The sequence below is a fragment of the Nuphar pumila genome, chromosome 1, assembly GCF_984573655.1.
Source record: "Nuphar pumila chromosome 1, dmNupPumi1.hap1.1, whole genome shotgun sequence".
Taxonomy (NCBI): domain Eukaryota; kingdom Viridiplantae; phylum Streptophyta; class Magnoliopsida; order Nymphaeales; family Nymphaeaceae; genus Nuphar; species Nuphar pumila.
In genome coordinates this window covers 8516983-8540099 of record NC_143249.1, presented here as the reverse complement: position 1 = coordinate 8540099, position 23117 = coordinate 8516983, and the positions used below count along the sequence as shown (strand labels likewise).

The 23117-nt window shown below is 37.2% G+C and overlaps 1 protein-coding gene across 1 annotated transcript; it reads right to left on the bottom strand.

Moving 5' to 3' along the window:
* Positions 1–1067: 1067 nt before the first annotated feature.
* LOC149847881 (uncharacterized) lies at positions 1068–22549 on the bottom strand. The gene is made up of 3 exons (XM_090009678.1): positions 22127–22549; positions 21924–22053; positions 1068–1613 (listed from the first exon to the last, which is right to left on the bottom strand). The coding sequence occupies exons 1-3, from the start codon at positions 22499–22501 to the stop codon at positions 1411–1413; spliced, it is 708 nt and encodes a 235-aa protein (XP_089865804.1). The 5' UTR covers positions 22502–22549; the 3' UTR covers positions 1068–1410.
* Positions 22550–23117: the final 568 nt, after the last annotated feature.

Genomic DNA, 23117 nt, shown 5'->3' with positions numbered 1-23117 from the left:
ATTGAAATAATTTCCAGCAAATATCCATGATTTTCTGCAATTGGGAGCAGGAGCTGATGCATACCTTTGGTTATATAGCTAACTCCGAGTGAAGTAGGATTCTTTGGGAGTTGGCAGTCAGGGATAAGAGTTGAGTTTTGAGTTGAGCTTTGTTAAACTAATTTAGTGGGGATTGTTTGAGAGAATGGCATTGAGAAAGCAGTTTATGAAAAAGTGGAAGAAGGTGAGATGCCCTCTCATTTGTATTTGCACTGGAAACAGGAATTGGTAACTACTGAATCCTACAAGTGATAACTGACAATTCCAAGAACTAATGGCTAAAACTTTCCAAATCCACTAATTCTCTCCATCTCCCAGCTAGCAAACACAGCCTTATTGTGGCCAAAATTGTTAACGAAGTTTCATGGAATGAAAGGGTTATATCAGAGCAGAAGCTCGTAACCATGATGGGCTTGTTCCTGGCTACGATGATCTTGAAAGCTAGGCGAGCTACCCTTGACCAATGTGGATATCGATAGGGAATCAAACATCCCCTACAAGATTTCAATCAGACTAATTGGTTAAATAGACAAAATTCATTAGTTGAACAGGAAAATAAAAAAAGCCAACGTCAGCAGTTAGCTTTTTAGTTGGGGCTATAGTGTCAACCAATGTTGTCAGGATCCTATTGGACCCTGAATTGATTTTCAAAACGATTCAGAGAATCAGCCGATCCAGACCCAGAACCAAATCGAGCTGAATCGGCCCTTTTTTAATAAACTCTTGGCTGATTCGTGCATTCAGGCCAATTCACAACGATTCTTACAACAATGGTGCCAACAGTCCAGCGGATGGGCTTGAGCAATGCCATACCTCACCTTTGTGGCAAGTTGATCCAAGCTCGAACTCAATGATTAGTTCGATCTAAACAAGCTGATTTGCTCATGAAAAAGTATATTGTTTCAAAGCTGAAAGTAATAGGATTTGATCTTTAGACCAAAGAGCCAGCCCAAATTGACTTGTTTACAGAAAAAAATCATTATTTCAAAGCTGGAAGCCAAATGATTTGAAGTTTCGACCTATTGTTTGCAAGCCAATAATTTTGACTATTTATCGTACACTACATTACATGATATAAAATATATCCATTACTACTTAACAAGCTTGTATAAGCTGAACCAAGTCAAACGCTTGTTGTTCCATGTCCAGCTTGATGAGACTATTTTAGGAATTTGAATTTAGCTCTCTATAAGCCAGCATGAGCTGAGCCATGAGGGATGTGTCTCATTTTCCAATCCCACTCCAGACTCGCCAAAAAAAGAAAAGGAAAAAGAAGATCCAACACCAAAATGGTTTTTCAGACATGGTCCCAAAACCCTGTCTCAGGCTGAAATTGTAAAACAATGTCTGCGATTAGTTCCTAACCAATTCCTACAATTTAGTAGAGACAATCTTACATATAGGCACTGTGTCGTTTCTGCTCAAAAGCTTCAAAGAAGGGTCAACTTCAATATCCCGAATAAAGATTCTATCTCCAATGTCGAGATTGCTCAAATCAACATCAATCTTGGGCAGAATATTATCGGCAGGGCAAAGGTACTTCAGACTGGTTCTGATCTTATTCAACGTGCCTCCTGTACCAAATAAAGCATTTTGATTAATTTAGGAAAATTCATCACTGCAGATCATGCAAATCCAATGAAGAAGTCTCGGATTAGTCTCAATATAATAGAACCTCAACAATTACATTACTCATCACAATTAGCCATCTGTAGTCATCAGGACTAGAACAAGTGAACTAAACAAACAAATAATCTTCATGGTTATTTTACTGGCTCATACAAGCTTGGTTGTAGAGTTCAGCTAACCTGATCTCCAAGATTGGATGCCAAAGGGGCAAAACTCAGGCTACACTAGGTTTGGCTAAGTTAGTTTTGGTACTTGGCTGATATCATTTTCCTTTTTTAGTATTTTTTTGGAAAGATAACGTTCCCCTTCCACCCCGTGCTACTACCCAAGAGGAAAGTTGTTAAGTGCCATAGCTGGACCTGAAGAGACTATTTTCCAACAGATCTGAGGTTTTCACCTCACCAGGGGCAACCTCACCGCTTGATTTATAAAGGAAAGACTGGCAAACCATCCTTCTAAATAGTACCAAAACAAGACTTTTGAAGTTCAAAAACGGTAGTTTTATTTCAAAAATTCAAAGCAATGGATAATAAAATTCATTTGTTGGTATAAATTTACAACAATTTCAACCAGAGAAAGGAATGTAAAATTAGAGGGTGGAAAAGAAGCATATTAGTTATACATGAATAGTTTGACGAGTATTAGTGTATCAGCATACATAAGCATTTGAGTATTCTGGGAATACAAACCAGTGTCCTAAAAGTCCTAATATATCGTAAGATCATTATTGTATAACATGTAAATACTGCATGATGGATATGATCAGGGATATGACCGAGTGCAATTTCGGACACCTTTTTCCCTCTTTTTCTCTCTTGTTTTCTATAATTCCAATAATATTTGGCCAGGCTTTTGGATCTAATAGGGTAATTTTCACGTCACAGGGATTCGGCTAGCAGGGTGCCGCACTCGCATCGACGCAGGTGCGGGTGTGGTCAACCCGACCCTGGGTGTGTTGACCGCACCCAGGGTCATTTCGGTCCATTTTTTTATTTAAAAAAAATTGCCCTATGAAATGGGCTGTGGAATTTAAAAAAAAAATCTTGGGGGGGGGCTGCCCCCTATAACCCCCCGCCAGGGGCGCCCCCCCCTGGACCCCCCCTTATATCTATCTATCTATATATATATATATATATATATACATTTTTGCCCCTGCTGCACCCCCGCACCCGCACCCATGTGACATAGTTATAAACCCTCATCTTCACTTCTATAAGAGTTTTCTAAGGTTTTCAAGAACTAAGAATGAGGATTTTGGGCATATTTGTTTCCAACTCTGAGAATAGGTTTGCCATTAAAAGAGGGCATTGTGCCCAACATTTTAGTTAAAGAAGGTTTTTTCTCTAGCTAGTCTTTGTCCTTCTCCTTTCTACACTAAGTACTTTTCTTTTTTAGCTTAGATCCTTCAAGTCTTTACCATGAATATGATCTCCAATGATTTGACATGTCAATGTAAAAGGCAAGTTAAGCAAGGAGACCGATTACAAGTATAACACAAGTTTCAGGGAAGGGTTCTGCAATGGAGTGCCTATACTAAATCATCATTTAGTTGGGACAAGGAACAGAAATGCCCCTTGCACTTCAAAAGACCTTTCTAAAGTTGTGAAATGACAATTACAATGATTAATGATTTGAAATAGAGAAAAAAAGACAATAACAAATGTCAAGATTGGTATAGACAATTAGGATACAATGATATTGTAGAGATCAACGATGACAATAATGATGATGTTGCATATCCTAATCCCATGCTTCCTAATGTTAATTAGAAGTTGCCAGTTTTAAAGCCAAGGACAAAAGAATAGCTATGAAAAATTATACAACGAGCCAAAAAATAAGAGGTGGCTTAGGAGGAGCTAATAGAAACCATGAGGCACACCCTGCCTCTACTTCATAACCTAAAATTTACTCCAAGATATATAGTTGAACAAGTGAACATTGTGGTAGATGGCTTTGTGATGTTTGCATTCTAAGCTTGTTTTATTTTCAAGGAATGATAGATGTCATTGTTAAAACATATGTAATAATACCATAATACCCGATAGGGGTATTATGGTCATTTCACAAAGTACCCCATAGGGGTACTTATTTTGTTTCTCGTATTTCACTATTTTTTATTTTTCTTTTTATTTTTATTTTTGTATTTTTTGGATACCGAAAAGGGGCCCCACAATGGAGTCGTTGGGGCCCCCAACGGTCACATATGTGACCGTTGGGGGCTCCCAACGACTCTATTGGGAGCCCCTTTGGTCTCCTCTTCTTATAAATAGGGGGAACCCCCCATGTATGTTGTATTGCTCTTGAGAGCTCCTCTTCAATAATAGTGATATTATTTTTCATGTGTGTAGCCTTTTTATAAGGCCCTTTGTATATCCCTTAGTGGATTTTCTCTCTTGTGCTTGTTGCATTTGTCCGTGTGGGACATAGTGAATGCTTTAGCATTCTTGGTTTCTTCCGCTTATTTTATTACATGGTATCAGAGCCATAAGATCTTCTAAAGGTAAAATCTTGTCTCTCTCTACTTCCTTTCTTTCTCACATCTTCCTTGTGTAGCAATGGAAGTCAAGATCGATCTATCATTCAAACTCAATGAAAAAAATTACATGATGTGGGCATCCGCAATGGAGAATAATCTCAAAGGCAAGAAGCTTTGGGGTTATGTAATGGGAACCGTTCCGGAACCCCAACTTAAGCTCACAAAGATGGAAGGAGATCAAGAGAAAGCACTTGAAGGCGATGCTCGTCTCAAGGCCATTGAAGATTATAATCATCAAATGGAAGATTGGGAGAGCAACCATGCAAAAATCCTTGCATGGTTTATGAATAATGTCGAACTTAAGGTATGTGCAAATATTGCAAAATTCCGCCGGGCAAATGAAGCTTGGTTTTTTATGAAGGGTATGTTTACCCAAAAGGATCTTGCAAGAGCTTATTTCTTGCAAGAAAAAGTAAGAACCACAAAACAAGGCGACATGAGCATACAAGATTACTATAGTGCTCTAAATCCTTTGTGGGATGAATTGGCTCTTTTGGAGCCTAAATGGGTATCTATGGAGGATGTGGTTCTAAGACAAAAACAAATGGAACAAGATAGATTGTTTCAATTTTTATTTGGGCTTCGTCCCGAATTTGAACAAGTGAGATCCTCACTTCTCCATAGATCCACGTTTCCTCCCTTAGAAGAAGCTATTGCCGAGATTACTCAAGAAGAGACTAGGCATAGCATGGGTAAAAGCATAGAGGAAGTTCTTGCCGTATCTAAACCCGGCAATCATGTTAAAACATACAAACCACCTCATTTTGGTAAGCAAGGGAGTGGTGGAAGAAAAATGATTATATGTCACCATTGTTATGAGCCGGGACATATTAAACCCGTTTGCCCAAAGCTAAATGGGGCATTCAAGCCAAAGGTGGCTTCCGTTGAAGAATCCACCACCAAAGAAGATGACGGCAAGAACGGGGATCTCAAAGACACTCTTGGACAAATCTCCTTGGCTCTTCAACAAATCTTAAAGGTCACTTCTTCCACCTCCGGTGCCGCCATTGCCTCATCATCACCTCCCGGTACGTACTCTTGGATTTTAGATTCCGGAGCTTCTTTTCACATGACCCCTCATGAAAATGCATTAACCAATGTGCACACCAATTCAAAAATGTCTTGTGTCTCTACCGCAGATGGAACTTTTCTCAAAATAAATGGTGTTGGAACTCTTGATTCTAAAAATGTTCAAAATTTCCTTGTTCCAAAAGTTAGAATAGTTCCAAAATTAAATCTTAACCTCTTTTCCGTTTCTCAAATAGCCGACCATGGATGTGAAATATCTTTCTCATCCCAAGGGTGCTTTGTGCAGGATCTCCGGTCCGGGAAGCGGATTGGGCAAGGCCATAGGAAGGGAGACCTTTATTTTATGGATAATTTAATGCTTCCAAATACCTCATTTTGTACTTATGTCCAAGACAAAAATATTGAAACTTGGCATAAAAGGCTTGGACATCCAAGTTACTCTAAAATGTATCTTTTTCCTTTTGGACACAAGTTTTGTAAAGAAAAAGATATCAATTGCAAAGATTGCATTTTTGGCAAAATGAAGTCTACTCCTTTTCCTATTAGATCCTTTGTGACAACAAGACCTTTTGAATTGGTGCATTCCGATGTTTGGGGGCCATCTCCGGTTCTATCTAAAGGTGGTTATTCATATTATGTTACTTTTATTGATGATTATACTAGATATGTATGGATTTATTTTCTTAACTTTAAATCGGAAGTTTTTAACTTCTTTAAAGAATTCCATGCAAAAATTCAAAATCAATTTCAAAGCCAAATATCCATTCTTAGATCCGATTCGGGTGGAGAATACTTATCAAATGATTTTCAAGCATATCTAAAACAACATGGCATTTGTCATCAAAAATCTTGCCCAAGAACTCCTCAACAAAACGGTCTAGCGGAAAGAAAACATAGGCATATTTTGGAAACCACTAGATCCTTACTCATTTCTAAAAATATTCCTAAAAATTTTTGGGCCGAAGCCGTGTTAACCTCCACCTATTTAATCAATAGGATGCCATCTTCAAAATTGAATAATATCTCTCCTTATGAAAAACTTTTTAATATGACACCCGACTACAATCGTCTTCGGATTTTTGGGTGTAAATGCTTTGTTCTTTTACATAAAAGAGATAAATTGTCACCTAAAGCAATAGAATGTGTATTTTTAGGATATGGTGAAAATCAAAAAGGCTATAGATGCTTTGATCATAAAAACAATAAGTTATTTGTCTCCAAAGATGTAACCTTTTTAGAAGATGAAAATGGATTTGACATATTGGAAAAATCAAATGAAATTGATTATATGTTTATCAATGATCTTTTAGAAGATTCAAATGATGACTCTTTGAGTCATCCGGAAATTTTAGAAAATACTCATGATTCTCATGATGATGATGCATCACCAACTAATGGTGACAATCTCCAAGTATACACTCGGCGTGAGGAAGCCCAACCTATTAGTGCTTTAGAAAAATTCTTGCGGCTTAATGAACCCCTAGAAGAAACCTCCCTTAGGCGTTCTTCTAGAGAATCAATTCCACCTAATAGGTTTGTCTCATATGAAACTCTTTCACCTAAATATAGAGCTTGTCTAATAGCCTTGCATTCTTACTATGAACCCTCCCATTATAATCAAGCAAAAAGTATACCTCATTGGGTTGAAGCAATGAAAGTTGAACTAGATGCTTTAAATAAAGCTAAAACTTGGGAAATAGTTCACCTTCCTCCAAATAAGAAAGCTATAGGATGTCGATGGGTCTACAAAGTCAAAACAAAAAGTGATGGTTCCCTAGAGCGCTATAAAGCTAGATTAGTTGCTAAGGGATACTCACAAGAATATGGCATCGATTATGAGGAGACTTTTGCTCCCGTGGCTCGCATGACAAGCGTTAGAACTTTAATTGCGGTAGCATCATCTAAGAAATGACCTATATTCCAATTAGATGTTAAAAATGCCTTTCTTAATGGTCAGTTGAATGAAGAAGTATATATGGATCCTCCGCCGGGAATCAGTGTTAACCAAGGTCAAACCCTTCGGTTATTAAAAGCCTTATATGGTCTTAAACAAGCCCCTAAGGCTTGGTATGATAGATTTAGTGCTATCATGTTACAATTGGGATTTCGCTCATGTTATACTGACACTGCTCTTTTTGTTAAAAATGCAGGTAATAGTATCATCATCCTTCTGCTTTATGTTGATGATATGATCATCACTGGCAATGATGAAAGCGGTATTCTTAAAGTTAAAAATATGTTAAAACATAATTTTGATATGTCTGATCTGGGTTTTCTCAGGTACTTTCTTGGCATAGAAGTTGCATACTCTCCTCGAGGGTATATACTGTCACAGATGAAGCTTGCTGCAGACATATGCTCCAAATCTGGGATTTCAGATGATAAAAAGGTGGAGACTCCCGAGGTTATCAATGCTAAACTACGACTGGAGGATGGAGTTCTGCTGGACGATCCTACGCCCTACAGGCAACTCATAGGCTCCCTCACCTATCTGACTATCACCAGGCCCGATATTGCTCATGCTGTGCACTCTGCAAGCCAATTTCAGCATGCTCCTACATCTGTACATATGAGTGCTGTGCTCCGGATCATTCGATATATTAAAAATACTTTGACTAAAGGGCTATTCCTATCCTCAATCTCTTCCTTAGATTTACTAGCTTATACTGATGCTGACTGGGGAGGAAACCCAAATGATCGAATCTCAACTACTGGCTTTTGTGTATTCCTAGGAGATTCGCTAATTGCTTGGAGGTGCAAGAAACAGCAGAAAGTCTCATTGTCTTCTACTGAAGCAGAATACAGGGCTATGACAACCACTACAATGGAGCTGGTGTGGCTTCGAAGTCTTCTTCAAGATATGGGAGTCGAAATTACCGGGGCTTCGAAGCTTTGTTGCGACAACAAAAGTGCTATCTACATTGCCAGCAACCACACTTTCCATGAGAGGACGAAACATATTGAAATGGATTGTCATTATGTACGTGATGAATATCTTCGTGGGACAGTAACACTGCCATATGTCACTTCAGAATATCAACTTGCTGATTTCTTCACCAAAGCCCTGCCTGCTCCTCGCTTCTTGTTCCTCCTTGGCAAACTTTCGGTCATTCCCCCGTAAAGTTTGAGGGGGGGTGTTAAAACATATGTAATAATACCATAATACCTGATAGGGGTATTATGGTCATTTCACAAAGTACCCCATAGGGGTACTTATTTTGTTTCTCGTATTTCACTATTTTTTATTTTTCTTTTTATTTTTATTTTTGTATTTTTTGGATACCGAAAAGGGGCCCCACAATGGAGTCGTTGGGGCCCCCAACGGTCACATATGTGACCGTTGGGGGCTCCCAACGACTCTATTGGGAGCCCCTTTGGTCTCCTCTTCTTATAAATAGGGGGAACCCCCCATGTATGTTGTATTGCTCTTGAGAGCTCCTCTTCAATAATAGTGATATTATTTTTCATGTGTGTAGCCTTTTTATAAGGCCCTTTGTATATCCCTTAGTGGATTTTCTCTCTTGTGCTTGTTGCATTTGTCCGTGTGGGACATAGTGAATGCTTTAGCATTCTTGGTTTCTTCCGCTTATTTTATTACAGTCATAACTAGTATTTAACCAGACAATAACATGCTCCCATATCATGATTTGGGGGAAAAACTTATTGATACAAATGTGAAGTTGAGAATTATTGTGATGAAAATAAACAGTCTTAGAAACATACATGTTGTGACCTAAGGATGTGTTGTGACCTAAGGACGGATGGTTCTATGGATAACAGGACAAGGACCATATAAATTTTCTTATATACTATAAAAGGAACAATGCCTTTAATGTCAATCAATCTACTAGATGTGACAAAAATATTCAATCTTTTAAGTGCAGTTTTTTATATTGTTGTCAAGGAAATTGGACCTTCATGTCCAATTTATTATTGATAATGCAACAACAATAGGTCAATAAGGAAGAAACTTTAACATAGAAATGGGACTTTTTTGGGATTTCATGTGCTGCTCATTGCATAGACCTTATTCTTGAAGCGATTGGTCAAATTGAATAAATGAATGTAACGGTTGAGTGTTGTAAGCCTATAAAATTTATTTATAATCATGCATGAGTGTTGAATTTGTTGAAAAGCATACACAAGGGGTAGTGTTGATTCATCCTACAATTCCAAGATTTATTACCAATTATTTGACAACACCAAGCTAGTAAAAAATAGAACTCCAAGTCTTCTCTTCAGTAATCAAGTGTCTCATCATGAATGCTATATTTTACATGTCTCACCACCATGTTTTCTTTCTAATATTTTATATTTATGAAATGCTTGCATATGTATGCTGGCATGCTTGTTCATGTACATCAATAGTTTATCGATTTGCATTACATACACAACTGCTTGCATCAAGGTTATAAAATATGTATATTAATTAGCACCCTAGCATCCAAATTTGGCATTGTAATACTCAGAACTGCTTGTTTGAAGGTTGCCAAATATGTACCCTAACTAGTATTGTAAATCCCAAGATTGGACATTGTATTGTATAAATGATCGCAAAACAAATTAAAAATTAAAAAACAAAAATAAAAAACTTTGTGATATGAGTGGAACAAAATAAGTGTTTAAAATGGCATTCTATACTAGGTCATACTGTAATAATTAAGTGCACATACTAAATCTACAAAGTCAATGTGCACCCGGTTTTCCACGTTTCTAGGTTTAAGCCTTACCGTGGAGATCCTCCTCAAGAGGAACTAGCCATGCCAGACATGTGAACTAAGAGACTTTGTTCGGGTCATATGTGTTAAGATTAATGTTATATATATAGGGATCTTCTTCTACTTCTTCTCTATAAATGGGTGTGGGTGTGTGCTTTGTAAAGTGAGAGAGTGAAGGGTAATATTAGGCTTATGTGAGTTTCGAGTGTATTGTAGTGAAATTTGAATGTAATTTTCTTTTTGTATTTTTAATGTTCATTATTAATGAAAGTTATTCATTCACATTTTCATGTGTGTCTTTTTAGTTAAGTTTGTGTCCAAATGTATAATGTTTTGATTCTTGGAGTTCGTTATGGAGTGCATTGGAATACGTACCATTTCGTGACATGGTATTAAAGCGAGGCATCAAGATCTTGGAAAAGATTTGTATTAATGAATGGTATGGATTCAAGAATTTTGCATTCCGATATGTATCTTTGGCTTTTCTATTTTCATATGTACGGTAAGTGTTTTTAAAAGGGTTATGTTAAAAATAAATCTTTTTTTAAATATGTAGAAATTGTTGTGTTTTGATATATGAAATATATGTCTTAGATTATAAATATGGGTAGTGAAAAATTATATTTTGCAAAGATATGTGGTTTCTTAAAATCCTATATGTGCTCATGTTTTGCAAATTATTAAACTTCATGTTTGAATGCCCCTTATCGTATGTGTATATATGGAATATCTTTGGGATTGTTAATATATTGTGATGTCTCTTTAGGTTATTTTTAATTACGTGACCAAGCATGAATTTTTAATGATATATTGTGTGAACTATTTTAATATAGATGTTTTTCTATGCTCTCATAAAGGTCTTTCTATCATCATATGAATGTGTTGTTCCATGAATGTTTGAGTGATATTGCTTTATAACTTAATAAGTAAGATTATCTTCAAATTAGTGCTTGTGTTGAATTAAGGAATTCTTGGTATATGCCTCGAAGTAGTCCTTATGATTATTATTGAATGACATAAGCATGACTTGTCATCATGTACTCGAATGCATATGTCAATAATAATAATTTTGTTTTTCTATTATGTGTAGTATCTTTCTCTTAGTAGATCCTTGTGTTTATGCTTTCTCTTGAGCATTGTTAAAACTTATTTTTTGAAAGATTCTTGTATGCTTGTCGTTTAGTCCTTAGTGGATTTATGTGCTTTTGTACATTGGTGATTTATTGATTTGGGTATGTGTGCACTCTTGCAACTCCTAGTGGTTTCTTTCTTAAGAATTGATATTTTATATCATGCTTCTTAGAAATTTTACATTTGTTGCATTGTAATAAAATTTCTTGTATAACATGTGGGTTCATGATTAGAGACAATTATGTATGTTATTAAACTTCTATATGTAGATCTTTATGAATCTCTACATGTTTGCCTTCAAGTGTCTCATAGTAGACTTATGATTTATATTTAGCTTCTTAAAAGCTATGTCACATGGGTGCGGGTGCGGGTGCGGGTGAGGGGATGCGGCACTTTAAAAAAACTTGGGTGCAGGAAGGCAAAAATATAAAAAAAAAATTTATATATATATATATATATATGTATAAACAATATAATGTTTATATTACATTGTTTTTACATGTAAAAACTATGTAATAGATATATTTTTAAGAAAGAGAGCCAGCCGAAATGTGTTTTCCCTAAAATGGGTAACTTTTTTTTTCAAAAATGGGCTTGTTTAGCCGAGATTGAGGTACGCAGTAAGGGGGAAAAGATTGACTACAGAAATAGAGGCACGCAGTATGAAAATGGGGAAAAAATAGAGAGAGAGAGAGGTAGCTGAGATATTGAGACGAGTGGAGAAAGAGACTGAGAGAGATAGATACATTGAAGGACAGAACAAGAGAGAATAATGTACCTTGAAGATGGAAAATGAATTCGCGGTCATCGAACGATAGCAAGCGTCGGGGTGTCACAACTCAGCAGTGTCGAAACTCGAAAGACAAGAAAGAGGGCAAAACAATTTGCCCTAATCCTTAGGCTCAAGCACATTTCATTGGGCGATATATATTCTTTTTAAGTCTAAAATTTGGATGAATATGATCCTGGGTGGGTTGACCGCACCGGGTGCCGCATGCGCACCCACGTTGCGTCGATGCAAGTGCGGCACATGGTTGGCCGAATCCCTGTGACATAGCTTAAAAGGCTATTATTCTTGTCTCTTTATTGATTTCTATTGGATCTTTGTGCTTTGGTGCACGTGTTTCTTGATTGATGGATTTGTGATTATATTATCTCTTAAAAGGCACTCCAAAAATTTAATCTCCTCTATGTTGATTGATTAATTTGGGCATGATCCTTGTTTAACATTTGCTTGTTCAAATTTGTGAAAAATAGTAATGAGACATCATGTATTGCATATAATTGCATCAATTGACATATTGTTGTGCATATGATTGCACTATATTCATTCTAAGTTTTCATCTACCTTTATTTGAGTTGATTTGAAAGTGTCCTTTGAAATCGATTATTTGATATGAACTCACTTATTTGAAAATTGATTTCCGTAATTGCCTTCTTATGGCATTGTTTTTGCCTATTACAAAATTTTATATGATGCATCATTTCTCTTGGCCATGTTATTATTGAATAAGAGATGTTTGTTAGGGTGAGTTGTGTGCACCTCATTTCATGTCAGTTTAGATTGCCAACTTATAGTTTAGCTCGAACGGGCGGTTGTTTGATCTTTGATTCTGTGAATGTGTTGTATCACTCATTTGATTTTGGCCATTGTCTTTATTATGAATACCTATAATTATGTTTATCTGTAATGGCTATGTTTGAAACTATGGTGTTTCGAAAGATTATAAAAATTAATATTCTTATTGGTGACATTAGTTTGTTTCCATTACAAGCTCTCTTATCTCGAGTGTTTTCTTTTTTTATGCCTCTTATCTAAGTGTCATTATATGTAGACAAGAGATGTTTTTTTCAATGTGATGAGTTATGTGCACCCATTGGTTATACTCTTGATCTAGTCGTTGATACACTTGTATTGAGTGTCATTATATGTAAACAAAAATGTTTATTTACACCTTCGTGTGTGGTTTTAGCCCATTAGTGACATTGTGATTATGCGCTTGTTCTAGTCGCCGATACACTTATTTTTAGTGTCATTATATGTAGACAAGAGATGTTTATTTACACCTTCGCGTGTGTTTTTAGCCCATTAGTAACATTATGATTATGCTTTTGTTTTAATCACTGATACACTTTATTTTGAGGATTGAAGGATTAGTGAGGTGATTGCTTGTGGTGGTCAAATTGATGTTAAGATTTGAAAATATCATTCATTGTATTATATGGGATTTTTAAATCTCTTCGTAATTTTTCTAAACTCATTTGTTCTTGTATGGGAAATGGTTATTAAAACATTTTCATGAATTTTGCATTGAATATGCTATAATTGCATGATTAAGGATTCTTCAAACTTGTTTCATGATTGGCAGCCTTGCGTGTTTTGCATATGTATTGATATTTGAGAAATATCATTTCCTGATATTTGTGGGAGTTTAAATCTCGTCACATTTCTTGTAAGATGTTATCAATGGAAAGTTTTTCTATTATTGGTCAACAAATGACTTTTTCATTCATTTTAAACAATTGTATGCTTCATTCGTATATGCATTAGTTGTATGGTTCATATTGTTTCTAAAATGTAATAGTTAATTGATCCATGCTTATTTCTTCTTAAATCCTTATTGAATGAATTGAATCATTTCTTATATTTTCCGCTGTGTAAAAAATGACTTGCTATTAAAGGAAAAAACTATCTTTGAGTAGTTTACTCCCTTTTATAGGATTTTGTGTTTAAAACACTTTTTGTGGGTTATGTCTTAATGGAATTGATGTTTTAAAAATCCATGACTTTTTATGCATTAATGTGCCTTTTGTGATATATATATATATATATATATATATATATATATATATATATATATTGATTTTAAAGTGACTTTAATACATGTGATTTAAAATTCTTCTTACTTTAAATGATTTTGAAAATGATAAAGTATCTTATTAAATATTTTCTATATATATTGTATTATTGGCATGCTTGACCATACTCTCTCCATTATATATATATATATATATATACAAGTATGGTTATTTCTAGTTGAATTGCAATTTTGCTCTATTTAAGGGTTCTCAAAGTAGTGGCGCTATTGATGATTCTAGAGACCAATCGAGCATATCAAAGAAGATCTAAAAGCCCCTTCAAAAAATTGTATTATGGAAGAACATGATATTTTATGTAATGGGTTATTTGTTTGTATTTGCAAACTTACAATAAGTCAGTGTAAGTTTGAGGGGAAGTGTTAAAATTAATGTTTTGCATATATATATATATATATATATATAGAGAGAGAGAGAGAGAGAGAGACTAAGTCAAACAAGTTAACTTAGTCCCAACGGCTAGAATTCTAGCCGTTGGGAGGTCCCTCCCTTGGTTCTTGAGAGGACTTGTTTCCTCTCTTCCATTTCTTCCTCTCCTCTATAAATGGGTGTGGGTGGGTGTTTTGTAAAGTGAGAGAGTGATGAGTAGTATTAAGTTTGTGTGAGTTTTGAGTATATTGTAGTGAGTTTTGAATGCAATTTCTTTTTTGTATTGTTAAGGTTCATTATTAATAAAAGTCATTCATTCACATTTTCATGTGTGTCTTTCTAGTTCTTAAGTTTGTGTCCAAGTGTATAATATTTTCATTCTTAGAGTTCATTATGGAGGGCATTGGAATCCGTACCATTTTGTGACAATATGTGAGTGTCTTGAGGTATGATTTGAAGATTGAAGTGATCTCAACCAATGCTAAAACTTCAAAAAGTTTATAAAGTAGCTAAAATGGTTGAAGAGAAAAGGAAGCAACTTGGGGCTATTAAAAGACCACACCGTTTACCTGATGTCAAAAAGAAAGGCAAATTCATTAGTTCCCATGCAAATTTGGCAAACCGACTAAGAGTAGGTCTAGGATTGAGTTTATAACTCGTGCAACATGAAGAGAGAATGAGGAAAAGGGAGAAAAGAAAGAAGTCTTTTTTTTTATTACCTTCCTCGTGTATGTACAAGACCGAATCTATTCGATTTCTAAAAAAGGGGCAGAGCCTCCTTAACTTTTAGAGGAATCCTTCATCAGTGGTTGTGAATGATTGACTTTTTCCATCTTTTCGACATTGGGAAATACAGGTGCCAGAGCACAAAGGTGCTCTACAGATTTGAGATCAATAGGAAGAAGATAGAAAAAGAGGAGAGAGATTGAGGGAGATTCAATTCAAATTCATTGCATAAGAAATTGGTGTCAAACATGGGTATTTATAAGCATCCGCCATAGACCATGGATCCAGGTTCTACACGTAACATATGTAGGCTTTCGTACAGACGTAACAGGAAAGCAAAGCACTTGTAGGCTTGCTATGAAGAAGAGTCTACACTCTAAGCTCGTAGGCCTCCCCATCAACAACTGGCTGCTAGGGGAAAACCGAAATAGACATGGAGAGGAAGAGGGAAGGTCTCCTCTCTCCTCTCCAGTTGTTCACGAACCACCCACCCCTTCCTTCCCCTTCCCGAAAATGACTTCCCTTTTGCTACGATAACAGACGCTTGAATCAAGCCAACTATAGGCTCCTTGATTGGTCTGACTTGCCTGTCTTACCTGGCTAACTTCCCAAAAAAGAGATTTCTTTCAATACCAATTATAGGTGTTCCTAGATTGACTTTAAGGGAAATTGTCCTATTTTTTATTTTCGTTTTGGGAAAATCAGAATTCCTTATCAATTACGTTTAGGGGGAAATTATCCAATTCTCGATATAGTTTTTCTTTTGTCTCGCTCATTCACCTTTCCACTAACGAATGGTGCCAAGCTAGAGTTAAGAATCAATCACAATCCTTTGCCCGAAAAAGTGAATGTATTCCCCATTTCCTTTCTTTGCCATTTAGCCTTAGGTTAAGTTCTTGCTTAAGTTTCTAACTTTCTTGCTTTAGGTTTAGGGCTCAAGCAAGTCTTGTCTGAAAGTTTAAGAAAGTTGAAAGCAAAGCACGAAAGAATTGGAAACCATTGATTGTTAAAGCAAGTCTTTAGAAATGCAATTAGTTGCTATCCTACTTATCCTAGCTCTAAAGGCAATTGTTGGCTCGATAGCTCAACTTGAGTAAAATGTGATTCTTCTTGTTCCACTATGAATGGTATCGTTATAGTATGAAGTAGTTTTCCTGACTTCCGTACCTTCTTCTTAGTCTTCGGCTTTCACTGGATTCACTACTCTTAAGTGAAGGAACCCAAGAGGAAGAATTCGATCTTTGAAGGATTGAAGGAATAAAATAAGCGATGTCATCGATTTAGCTGTTGGAGTACAGGTCCTCGATCAATATGGGATCAAACAATAGGGGGCCGGATCAAAGATTGTATTGTTCCCTATTGATACAATGGACACTCTAAACGGATCCTCCACTCTTGGGATCGTCAAATTCACCGATGTGACCTCTGTTTTTGTTTCGGTATTAGGTGCCAACATGACCCCCATCTCGCAGGAATCCTAAAAAAAACAGGATTTAGTATTCAATTCCAACAAGACCCCCCATCTTGCAGGAATCCTCTAAAAAAAGAGGATTTGGTATTTGATTCCAACAAGTCATAGGTTCGTAGGTCTTCTCACATTTCCACTCAGCCTATTTGTTTCGTTGAAACTCACTTGTTCGCTCCTCATCATCGTGCCTTTTTAGCAGTTGTTCACTCTTTCTATGAGCCTTAATAAACTAAGGGCAGGTTGTCGCTATCCCATGTTGGCAATAGGCAATGCCTGAAGAACTTATTGTCCTTCAGAAGAATGGCACTTGTTTGTTCCTATTTCGTCTGGTAAAGTTGTTATTGGTTGTCGTTGGGTTTATAAAGTTCACGCAATCTGATGGCTATGTTAAGACATACAAAGCTAGGCCGGTCGTCGGGAAGCTACATGGGATTCCAAAGTCTATAGTGAATGATAGGGATCCTACCTTCATAAGTAGGTTTTGGCAAGAGTATTTTATTATGTTAAATGGACACTTCACCTAAGTTGAAGTGCCAACGTGACACTTCCCGACACAGACACTCCTGAAAATGGCATTGACAACAAGGAAGTATCAATTAATCTAAGGTGTGGAAGATATTTACCTGGGAAGTATCCATCACGCATTGACACTCCCATTAGTCTTGATGATTTTTTTTTGACTTTTTGTACTTACAATCTTACATGTTCATAAAACTATAAATTATCAAGGATCAAATTACAAATGAGAAGAAAATGTATATTTTATATTTTATGGTTTTCTTTGCATAAAACATGCGTCCAAGTATTTAGTTTTTTAAGACCCGCCATGTCTGACACTTCTTCCTTGCCCACTATGTTGGGGACCAAGCTCAAGTTTAGTTCTGTCAATCATCCCCAAACCGATGGACGAAGTGAGGTATGAACAAAGGTGTGAAGACCTTCTTGAGATGCTTTGCCGGTGAGAGACCTAAGAAGTGAACAAAGTACCTTTCATGGGCTGAATGGTGTTATAACACTAGGTTTCACCACTCCATTGGCATGACTCTATTTGAGGCTTTAATAACAAGATAGATAGCATACATGTTGGCATACTATTAGAACCCGGCCGTAGGGAGGGACAAATTCTACAAAGGGGCCTTGAGAGGGCACATCTTAAACACGAATAGGTAAAGAAAAGGGAGAACAAAAAAGGAAAATATTTCACTAATTTCATTTAGAATTAATCAAGAATAATAACACTTATTTATAGAGTTTATCAAAAAAGTCCTAAAAAGAAGTAAAAGGCCACTTAAGAGTCCTAAAAGAAGTAAAAGACAAAAAATACAAATCCAAATAGGAAAGAGGGTCCTCCAATTCCTGTCAGACTGGGTCTCTTGGGCGGATCTTGATCCAGAACGGCTTTTGGGGGTCGGATCTGGGACGGTTCGTAACACATACATGTGCACAGAAGAATGCAAGATGTGTGTACAAACCTATTATATACTTTAACACTTCAAAACTTAGGCATAAAAAACTTATGCTAGTATACGTGTGCAACAAATTCATACACAAAAATATATAAACAAGAGAGATAGACTACAAGTAGTGATACATAAACATTTTGGTATAATATGGAGGGTTTTGGCTACATGAGAAGAGGACAGCATTCTAGGCATAGAGCAAACATACACACGGATGCTTGCAAATGTATTAAAATTACAACCGTACACAAAAAGGTGTTCATGTATACCCCAAAAAATAAGGTCAACGACTCAATATGCATGCTCAAGATTTCAACAGTATTTAAACAAGAATTTTCATGTCTTAAAAGAATCTCAGCAAAATTGTATAGCAAAAAGGGAAATAAAAACACATTTGGAAAGACACCTTGATCTATGAAGGGGAAACCAGCATAATGCTGATCTAAGTCTTTCACCATATTTATCATCTTTGAACTGGAAACTCTTTGTCATTTTATTATTGTTATACAGAAACTGATAACCTGAATCTCACAAGTGAGAATTGTAAAATTTACAGGATATATGATAAGGGATTCCATAGTTACTGTCTGGGAACTAAGAAAATTCTGTTTTCTAGGCGATATTCTCAGCGCTGTGCAAATAAAAGTGAGACATCAAAAAGAAAGTTGACAAGCAGAATGTTAACTGTGAGGAAAGCATATAAAAAAATTAAAGATGATGGTTGTCACGCACGAGCCAACACAGACCACAATAACAATAATAATAACAATAAAAACAAATCCAAAATGAAGTAAAAAGATCAGGACAACAAAATCATCATTTAAGAGAAGGATCACATAAGAAGCCCCCTTCATAGAGCACCAAATATTCCTTAAGGAGATTATGAAGGAGAATTGTCAGGTTAGCTACATGACGGCTAAGAGGACTGCTTGGTGGGATTGAAACCTTGAAGAAGAACTGCATGCCTCATAGCTAATTTCTGGGCAATTGAGCCAAGCCAAAAGGATATATATGACATTGAAATAGGATGACAATGAAATAAATAAATAAATAAATATATAAGAGAACAATGTTGAGGCTTGAGTTGGTTGACAATTATTTTATCAGATACAAGGCAAGTATGTTACACGCATGGTGTTCTGAGGCCATGTGATGCGCTATCCACTCTTTGAGTCAGCTTGAGATGAAAAACCAAGCATTAATCCAATCCATGATCAGGCCAATTCACAGCCTACTCGTAAATTCTTTTTCTCAACAGCTAAACACTTATCAATAACTAACAAATATATGTATGTATCTAGAATGACCGGAAAAGTAGAAACGAGACCGGATATAATTTTATCATTCTGAACAAAGATGGAATGGAAGAAGAGAGGAGATTCTCGAACAAGGAAAAGGATCCAATTCCTTCGAAAGAATTGAATGAGGAGCCGTATGAGGTGAAAATCTCTCCTCCTGTAGCCAAACGGCATCGCTTATGGCAGTGAAGATAGGATGTTTATTGACAGCTATGTCACAGGGATTCGGCTAGCAGGGTGCCGCACCCGCGTCGGCGCGACTCGACACGGGTGCGGGTGCGGCACTGGGTGCGGTCGACCCGATCCTGGGTGTGTTGACCGCACCCAGGGTCATTTCGGTCCATTTTTTTGGATTTTTTTTTTTAAAAAAAAATTGCCCTATAAAATGAGCTGCGGAATTTAAAAAAAAAAATCTGATGACAGTTGCTTGCTGTTGCTGCTCTTGTTTTATAAAGGGGCACTTGTGTCCACAACATCTGACGAGCTTTGTTGGCATCCCATGCTATTCTTGCCTCCAAACAATTAATTCGCAACATTGAAAAACATACTGTTAACTTGGAAATGATGATCCATCTTCCTCAAAAATTAAAACCAAAATTCAAGAGCCTTTTGAAGTCTTTATCCTTCAACCATCCAGATCCTTCTTCGTCAAGGATTTTCTCTCTCCATAATAAATGATAATGGTGGTGGTAGCCTTGGTGGCTATTAGTATTCACTTTTCTCCTGACGAGATGGGTGCTCTAGTCGTAGCCTTGTGTAGACCTCTCTTTTCCACATGTCAAATCCAATAAATTTCTTTTAGCTGTCATCTGTGTGCAACTGTATATAAAATGAAATTTGAAGAACCCTAGGGAGTGGTGTGGCAGTGGAGCTGTAGGCCTCGTGAAGACTCTCTCCAACAAACCACATCAAACCTTTCGCTTATATTTTTTTTCGTGAAGACCAGGGAGTTTCAGACATGATTGAATCATGACAGTCAGCAGAACGCAGCAGGCTGGGTCGATCAGATTGCCAATCCTTTCGGTTCATCATTTTTTTCCTGTTGTGCCAAAGTACACAACAAGCAGAACGTGGGTAACAAGTCTTCAAACAAACACACCAGCAAAAAAAAACTGGACCCGCGCTGGGGGAACCCCCGGACCCCCTTATATATATATATATATATAAATTTGCCCCTGCCGCACCCCCGCACCCATGTGACATAGATTGACAGTAATTCTAGAATATCTATTGCTAAATAATCCTAATGTCCTATTTAATAACTAATTCAAACATAATTGAGTTCAAGTTAATAGATCCTTGTGATGCACTGAACCATGAACCAATCATTGATGAAAACATGCAAAAATCAACTGCATATCTGGAATTTTGTGAACGCGTTCACCTAGATGACTTTGGGGTACAAACATTTCAATAGCATAATAAATCACACTAATCTTTTAATTTATCCCACACGTACTTCAGAGTCCAGTCAGTGTCATATATAAAATCATCAATTTCAATTAACACTTGAAACATGTGCAGTTTCACTTGTAGATGTGGTAAAGCCGTAAAGGTGGTTCTAATGATTTACGGCCAAGTTCCTTCAGCAAATTGACAAACAATCTCCTTGTATCTAATTTTTTAGTGCGGAAGAAATTTAGTGAAGAAAAAGTAATTAAATCTACATATTGATTTTGAGAGCTAAGAAGAACAAAGAGTAGTTTTTGGGTGCCATGACTACAGCATTAATACCAAACTCAGCAGAACAGATAACTTCATTTGACAATCACTAGTTGATATTATTCAGAGAATCGATACAGAGTGCTTATAAAACCAGAATCATTCTTCTACTGCCTGGGAGCAGCCGTTATTGAATTAAAAAGAGGCCTTAAAGAGAAATCAAAGTGTCCTGGAGATGCAGCCAAAGTTGCAGATGAACAGATTTCAATGTGAATTAAGAAAACGTCCCTATCCTTAGTCATTTGTAGCAGCAGGGAAAGCAGCATCGAAGCATGTACATTCTCAGATTTCAATCATGTAACATTTAACTCTTCAATCTGGGATATCCCAGCTTCTTATCGAAAAAAAAAGGAACTCTTTGGTCTGGTCATCATCACAAGATGGCACCTGCAAGTTCAACTTCAACCATTGTCTCACGAATTTATCAAACTCGACTCCCTTTGATAAGCAATAGCATGCGACGATTGATCCGGTATTTTCATTGCTAAACTTCAGAAACTACTAAAACACAAAAATATGGGCCACCAAAAAGACAACACCAATACATTATTCTCGACAAAATGAAAAATAGGTGATACAGAGTCCACTAACAAGGTTCGTTCTCCAATTAACCGTCATCATTAACTCACCCTTCACCTTCTATGCGTAATTCTCGATTCTCGATCTTTATGCGCCATTCTCCCCAAGAATCCCCACGAATAACACATAAAACCCAAACATGCTCCTCGCACAACGTAACACATACTTTACGCTCCTAACTCAATAATCTCAAGCGTTCCAACAGTAACTCAACCGAAGAAAAAACAGAGAGAGAGAGAGAGAGAAAAATCATTCAGAAACAAATACCAAAACCAATTACGAACAATCTCAACGATCCAAAAACAGCATTTTGCTACAAAATCTTCGCATTAAAGGGCTCACCTTTCTTAATCCCAGGGCAATCGCCTGCACGGTTGAAAACGATCGGCACGTCGACCTCCAGCTCAGAACCATCCATCGCCCAAACGAGCACCAAATTCAGGATTTCTCTTGTCTCCAAATGGCGGTGAACCTGAAAACATCAAGTTCTAAGAACCCGAAAAAAAAATGGAAACAACCAACAAGTGCCAGAATCAGGAGTGCACCTTGATGGGCAAGACGGTGCCGGACTCGAGTACATGGGATGATCCGGGGCCGGCGCGAATCTGAAGTCCGAAGGTGCGGGAGTAGAAGAAGGGCTCCTCCACGGATCTGAGGAGAGAGGTGATCTGGCCACGCTCGGCAGTGATGAGGCGCTTGCGGGAGACTGGGAACCCGCCAGCGCCATCGCGCTCGAAGACCACCGCCGGGATCCTTCCCTGAGCCCTCTCCCGCGCAGCGAGCCTGCTTCCAGTGTGCTCCCTCGGCACCGCCTCGATCGTCTGCTGCGACGATGAGGCGGAGGAGGAGAGGAACCTCGACAATGGTGGTGGCCGCGCCCTACGAACTACTGCAGTAGCAGCGACGCGCCATCTCTGCATCCTTCCTTCTCTCTCGCTCTTTTCTTTCTTGCTTTTCTCTCTGGGTTTAGGGGTCACTTTTTATGCTCATATCCAATTTGGATTTGGATCCAGTTGGATACTTGACACTTGACATAGATCAACCCAATAAATATCAGACCCAGTTTAAGCTCAGTTTTTATCAGGTTCAGGCCAGAAAACCTAACAGCAGACTTGACCTGAATCAGACTGGCCCAGTGTCTGCGGCCTGACAGAACCACCCCTAGTCAAAAGTGGGCCTAAAGCCAAAATACACAACTCAAATCCAGTACATCGTTTTTGGATATGGATATTAAGATGGAAGCCAACTGTGTTTCCAAATGGAACAGACTTATGTGGTCGGATTATTCAGATTTGGTCTTGAATCCAAATCAACCTACTTTACTAAATCCGATTGAACCATATAAACATCAGGTTTAGATTCAAATATACTTCATCATTCTTTTTTCGGATTAGAAGTTACTACTTGAAAATCAGGTTCAGATTCCACGCAACCATGAACTGGCCCGCACCCTGATCCATTTGCACTCACACAGGGCCCAATAAATGTCGTTTGGATCAATACTCGATCCAATCCATTCTTAATTTGGTGCTTACG